The sequence below is a fragment of the Diospyros lotus genome, chromosome 15 (assembly GCF_014633365.1).
Source record: "Diospyros lotus cultivar Yz01 chromosome 15, ASM1463336v1, whole genome shotgun sequence".
Classification (NCBI taxonomy): domain Eukaryota; kingdom Viridiplantae; phylum Streptophyta; class Magnoliopsida; order Ericales; family Ebenaceae; genus Diospyros; species Diospyros lotus.
In genome coordinates this window covers 25,129,898-25,136,114 of record NC_068352.1, presented here as the reverse complement: position 1 = coordinate 25,136,114, position 6,217 = coordinate 25,129,898, and the positions used below count along the sequence as shown (strand labels likewise).

The following is a 6,217-nucleotide window of genomic DNA, read 5'->3' as shown; positions in this document are numbered from 1 at the left end:
TTGATTAATCCATATCAAGGCCGATGCATTTTTTTGATTCGTCAAGAAAGAACTTCAATCAGCTCAAGTTTAGCCAATCAATTATAAAGTTTAGATCATTAAATCTCTGATTCCATAAGCCAACTCTGTTAAGCACAATTTTGCAAACCCCCAAAGTTCAGTTAAACCATGAAGTTATATAACGATGCATAAAAAAGTAAAAATCTTCCTTAATCAGAGAAGATTAAAAAACAAATTCATTCTTGAAAAAGCCCAACATAACTCAAATTACCACTCTGGGCTCCAAAAGAATCATGTAAAGAAACATCCAAATCCTAACATTCAATCGCTTTTCCTCCAATTTCTGTTTCCACCAAGCCTTTCCTCACATTTTCTCGGCAAACAAACACAACAAACTTACAAACAAACCCGCACAATTAACTCACAGATCAAGGAAAACCCAACAACATAATCATCAAAACCCATAATTAACGCACAGATCAAAGAAATCCCCAAGTCAAGAAAAACCCACAATTCATTCTCGATTACATTGGAGGAATCTGCCGTTATGTATGTATGTATATAATAATCTATGTATATAATGAAGTAAGGCAGCACGTGAAGATTAAGAAAAAGCGCATAGTGCGCGTCTTCTTCCTCCTCCAATTTCAGAAGTGCGCTGTGTGCAGATACGACTCTCTCTTACTTGCGTTAATTTGATGCGCGTTGTGCGTGTGACGCACAGTGGTGCGTTCTTCTTCCCGAATTCATACCCCCTGATCTCCCTCTTGTTTTCTTCCTTCCTTCCATTGTTCTGTCCATCGATCCACCGAGGGGGTTGCGGCAAACGGTGGAAGGGGCGGCGACGATGGCGGGGCTGGGCCGATAAGGGGTGCAGCAAACGGTGGAGGGAGGGGCGACGATGGGCGGTAGGGGAGAGAGAGAGAGAAAATGGGTGAATAAAAACACATATATTTTATACAAAAAAATAGAGGAAGAGGGCGGCCATGGCTGAACCTCGCGAGTCAGGGATGCTGGCGGATCGGGACGACGATGGGGATGGCCATCAGCAGCGGAACATGGTCGCGCTGGAAGTAAGCGGCCGCGACGGTGATGACAGCAAGCACGAACGACAGTGATGGCAGAGCAGCCGTTGGCGAATATGGCTGTGGCCGAAGCAAGAGGCGAAAGCTGTGCGGTGGGGGGGCAACGTCGATTGAGCGATTGCAAGTGGGGTGATAGGGGGGGAGACGATGGCGTGGATGGGTGGGTGACTGAAAGAGAGAGAGAGAGGGAGAGAGAGTGATTGGGCAGAGATGGAGTGTGAGAGGGAAAGAAGGAAGAGAGGGTTGGGCAATGAGTGGCTCTGTGTGCGTGTGTGAGCAGGGATGTGATGGTTTTGAGGGGGAAAATTATATTCTAAAAACTGATCTCAGCCATTGAACTTTTTAAAAATTAATCTCAATCATCCAAAAAATATCCCCCTCACATTTGTCTCTCAATTTCAAAAACCATTCTCCCTTATTATATAGATATATATATATATATAGATATATAGTGCATCGTTCTTTTCGTCCGTCTAACATTATCCATATATATATATATATATATATATATAGCTATAGCGCAGAGGGGAAAGCAATTTGAATACGTGGGCAACGAGTCCAAGGTTTGGGGTGGGGAGAAAACCGGAGGTTTGGGCCGAGCGGAAGCCAGCGGTTTCTAGTGCCCAATGACTTTTTTATCTATCTAACGCCGTGTGGTTGTACACATACAGAGTATAAAGTGAGGGTTGTACTTGGAATTCCAATTGGGACAAAGGGACGCTTGATTTTCACTCCCGAATCCAAATCCGAATACTCCGGCCTTAGGTGGATTGACTCAAAACAATGGGTGAATTCCTCAGTGCCGACCATTAAAATACCAAAACAATCCTTTTTTTTTTCAATAAGAATTAAATAATTTTTAGTAATAATCGTCCGTGTATATCAATAAAAATGTCTTTTTCCTTTTTCGGAATGTCATGGACAAAAACGTCAACAGAATGAAGAAAACCCACTGGCTTTGGAAGTCTCCCTAAACAGTGGTAAGCCCATAGCGCCCAGCCCCTGGTTTTTGCCCCCAGACTAGCTATTTCTGTGGTCTATATCTATATATATATATATATATATGTTTATGCCACTTAATCTTCGTCTCAAGTCTTGTGAACGAACTGTTTCTCGCTTGCAACTGATAGCAAACAATTTGATATTGCAGCCTCAAAGATCAGAAGAAATTAAGAAGAGGAGATTTTGAAGAAGAAGAAGACAGACTATGGCGTCGGCGAGTAGAGCTTGGACGGTGGCGGCCGCCGTGGGAGTGGTGGAGGCGCTGAAGGATCAGGGCTTCTGTAGGTGGAACTACACTATAAGATCCGTACACCAGCACGCCAGGACCAATCTCAGGTCCTTCTCTCAGGTCAAGAAGCTGTCCTCTCCGACGACGGCCGTGGTGTCGTCGTCCAGCAAGTTAGCGATGGAGGAGAAGGCCAAGCAGTCGGAGGAGTCGTTGAGAAAAGTCATGTACTTGAGCTGTTGGGGTCCCAACTGAGCCCTAATTGCTCGATCCAATTACACATTTCTATGCTCTGTGGATTCACCAATTTGTGAGCCGAGCATAGAAAGAGCAAATGGATGTATATTGTACAGTGCAAAAGCCTATTTCTCTCTATTAATTAAAAATCAATTCTGCGGAACTGATTGGCTACTTGGGTTGGTCTTTCTGACTCAAATTGATGATATGAACAACAATAACCCATCTTTTTGCTGCCCTTACTGCTGGATCTCTCTTATCTTTTTTGGCATCATGATTATTATTATTATTGGCATAATTGGGGGAAATAATTTTTTTTAAAGAAACAGATAGCGCTGATGAAAATGAGTTGCTATCTTCTTCATTTGGCCAGCAGGTGTCTAAATCACGTATGTAATCTAGTGAAACTTCGCTGTGGGACTGAGTAGCTGGAAGAAATTCTACAGAATTTCTACTTTGGTTGAAATTAGAACTCTCATTAAACTAGGAAGAATATCGATGAATACAAACTCATGGGTCTAATCTATAATAAGTTTATCTGTTTCTTAATCTTATAAAGGTTTTGATATTAGAATTCTGAATTCCCAAAGTAAAAATCATACTCCACTAATTATGGATGTCTTGTTGTTACTTATTATAGCACATGACAAAAATAAATAAATAAATAAATAAATAAATGGCCAAATTCCAGAATCTAATACTTCTGAATGACTTCATGGCATCGCTCATATTGAACTCAGCAATCGAATTTGAACAAATAACACTTGAAGAAAAGTCGCCAACACAACACAAGCATTATTTCCCACCACAATTGACATGTCATATACCATTTTGTTGCAGTAAATTTGAGTATTATATATGTTGTAAGAAGATGGGCAGAGGTGGTAGGTTGAGACGGACAACAAACGTGACTGAACTTAAAAGATGGTTTCCACTCCTTTCATTTAATAAACGGTGCAAGGGCTCAAATGATTATTCTCCAAAATATAATAAATTCTTTTAAATTCGTGTGCATTTAGGGAATTTGAGAATAAAAGGAGAAAGAAGAAAACAGTGCAGGAATCAAGCAAAACGACTGTTTTGCTTTTATAGACTATTTGAAATTACTACTGATTTCCAGCGTTATATACGTTTCTTTTACTTCCTTCTTACAGAAAGAAAACGAAAAAGCTACAACACACTATGTGAAGAATGAAGATGGGTGGACTGTAGCCACTATATAACTCATGAGAGGTTTCGTGTTTAGTGTTGGGTTCCGTGTTTAACCTCCTCTCTCTCTCTCTCTCCATATGTGGAGCCGGGGGAAGGGATTTCATGAAGAATAATCGACATTAATAAGATCAATTATAGGGACACCAGCAGCTCAAGAACACACTCCTCCGATCGCTTGGCCTTCTCAGATTCCGTGGCTTTTACCATCGACCTCGTCGCCGGAGAAGACATCTTCCCGCTGGCCCGAGACAAGGACCTGATCTTTGTCTTGGCGTGGTGGTGCACCGATCGTATGGTGTAGTTCCACCTACAGAATCCCTGATCTTTCAGCGCCTCCACCACCCCCACGGCGGCCGCCACCATCCAAGCCCTGCTCGCTGCACCCATCGATCTCCTTAATTAATGTCTCTTCTTCAAAACTCGTAAATTTCTCCTCAAGTTCCAGGCACAAATTGGCGAAAAATAAATGGTTTTCAAGTGTTCAATTTGCGGTTTCGAATCTTGGTGAAACTATGCAACATAGATAGATAGATACATACAAACATATATATACATATATATAGGTGTGTGTAGATAAACACGGCAGAGAAAGAGACGGTAATGAAGATAAGGACGAGGGGGCCAAAACAAGGGGTTTGGTGGCATTTCACCGCCCGTTTGGGAATTGGGAGTGCCCTGCAAAGCCCATGGTTTTACGATGGGCTGCTGGGATTTGGGGATTTTGAAATGACTGTTTTGCCCATCCAGTTACGTATAATAAAATCAACAAATTCTACGGCCGACACTTGTTTTGCTGTGTGCCTGTGTCGTTGAACAGAAGGTAAAAGCGGCGCTACAAGTGTCTAAGACGAACATACCATCAATATTTACAAAATACACTTTTTAACTTGGAAGTTTAGATTAAAAGCTGTGTTGTTATTCAATTATTTTAATTGGGTCGGCCCTTTAGGCCTAACGAGCCGAGCCCACTATTTCTTTAGGAGGGCTGGGCAATCTGACACACTAAATGGACCCAACACTATGAAAAGTGACGCGAGAAGCCCAACTAGTTTAACATTTGTAGAGCAAATTATGTTAAAAAGAGAAGAAGAACTGGTGACCGCAGTGCAGTTACTTGATGTTGTTTGTGGGTATCCTTAAATCTGATTTGTTTGAATATATTTAAAAAAAAAAAAAAGGGGAATCCCTATTTCGCCATCAGTTCTCAAAATTTTTTGCCACCCCTAAATCGCCAAGAAAAATAAATTCTCTCTTTCAGCTCTTCCTTTCTAGAAACATCACAAGGAGACATAAATTTTATAGCCGAGTTAGCCATGGTGTTTGCAATAATTAAATTGGGCAAATGAATTGGGATTAGATGTGTTGGTTGATTTGTTGGCCACCGTAGACAGACGACATACTATACTCTACACAGCAGGAGCTGTGTTCTGAGTTTGGTTCTGATCACTAGAGCGTGCGTGCGTGCGTGCGAAATGCCGGACCGAAGCCATGAGAAACTGCGCACCAATAATAAAGCAGCAACCAGTTTTGCACTGAACAAGTTACGATTAGGATTACGACTACGATTATTCATAACCATTTTAAAGAAAACCGTATCCAAAAATTGATTTCTCTTCCATATATATATAAAGGCTTCCACTGTAAAATTACGATCTACAGTCTCCAAAGCAGAGTAGAGAGAGAGGGAGATTATGATTTAGGGTTTGATTTAATTATAGGGACCCCAGCAGGTCAAGTACATGAGCTTCCTCAGAGACTCCTCCTCGGATTGCTTGTTGGCCTTCTCCCCCCTCACTGATCTGCTGCTCGACGACACCGGAGAAGAAGAAGAAGAGAGGCTGCTGGCCGGGGAGAAGGACCTGGCAAGTTTGGCCTTGGCGTGGTGGTGCATCGACCGTATGGTGTAGTTCCACCTACAGAATCCCTGATCCTTCAGCGCCTCCACTGCCCCGACGCTCGCCGCCACGATCCACGCTTTGCTTGTCGAACTCATCTTTCTTCGTTTGTCAGAGAAAGTATTTGGTGAGGATTTCTTTATGCCGATGATTTGGCGATGAATCTCGCAGTGGAGTTGTCGTCGGTATATATACATAACACGGGGAAGGGAAGGGAAGATAAGATGTTGGATCCATCATCGAATACCGGAGGCGGTAGTGGTTGGGGGGAGTTAAATGACTCTTTCGCCCTTCCTTTGCCAGTGTATTTTTTGCCGTCTTGCTCGGATGGACTGTTTAGCCCTTCAAAATCAAGGGCAAATGGGGGGTTTCGGCCTTTTTGCATTTTTCGCCGGGTGACTCGTGCCCTTAAATGATTGTTCTGTCTTCAAGGTTTTTGTCGTTTTGTTGCAAATGACTACTTTAGCCTTAAATAAGCATTCTGCACTGCAGTAGTAGTACTAATACTAAATATGTGGAGGACGGAATGGTAGTTTTAGTTGGTTGCATTCATTCTTTCG

General features: G+C 42.3%; 2 protein-coding genes and 1 long non-coding RNA gene across 3 annotated transcripts; 1 reads left to right on the top strand and 2 right to left on the bottom strand.

The window, feature by feature from the left end:
• Positions 1–209: 209 nt before the first annotated feature.
• On the bottom strand, positions 210–1,544 carry LOC127792285 (uncharacterized). Its single transcript, XR_008021110.1, has 2 exons — positions 997–1,544; positions 210–856 (listed from the first exon to the last, which is right to left on the bottom strand). It is a non-coding gene; the product is annotated as an uncharacterized LOC127792285 (long non-coding RNA).
• A 612-nt stretch (positions 1,545–2,156) lies between these two features.
• Positions 2,157–2,724, top strand: LOC127792373 (uncharacterized). Its single transcript, XM_052322848.1, has one exon. It carries the CDS (start codon positions 2,293–2,295, stop codon positions 2,566–2,568), a length of 276 nt encoding a protein of 91 aa, XP_052178808.1. The 5' UTR covers positions 2,157–2,292; the 3' UTR covers positions 2,569–2,724.
• Positions 2,725–5,357: 2,633 nt separating this feature from the next.
• On the bottom strand, positions 5,358–5,858 carry LOC127792232 (uncharacterized). The gene has a single exon (XM_052322676.1). It carries the CDS (start codon positions 5,852–5,854, stop codon positions 5,471–5,473), a length of 384 nt encoding a protein of 127 aa, XP_052178636.1. The 5' UTR covers positions 5,855–5,858; the 3' UTR covers positions 5,358–5,470.
• Positions 5,859–6,217: the final 359 nt, after the last annotated feature.

What these genes read in the sequence shown, in the direction of transcription:
- LOC127792373 (XM_052322848.1), top strand. Translation starts at nt 2,293, where the DNA reads ATGGCGTCGGCGAGTAGAGCTTGGACGGTGGCGGCCGCCGTGGGAGTG.
- LOC127792232 (XM_052322676.1), bottom strand. Translation starts at nt 5,854, where the DNA reads ATGTATATATACCGACGACAACTCCACTGCGAGATTCATCGCCAAATC.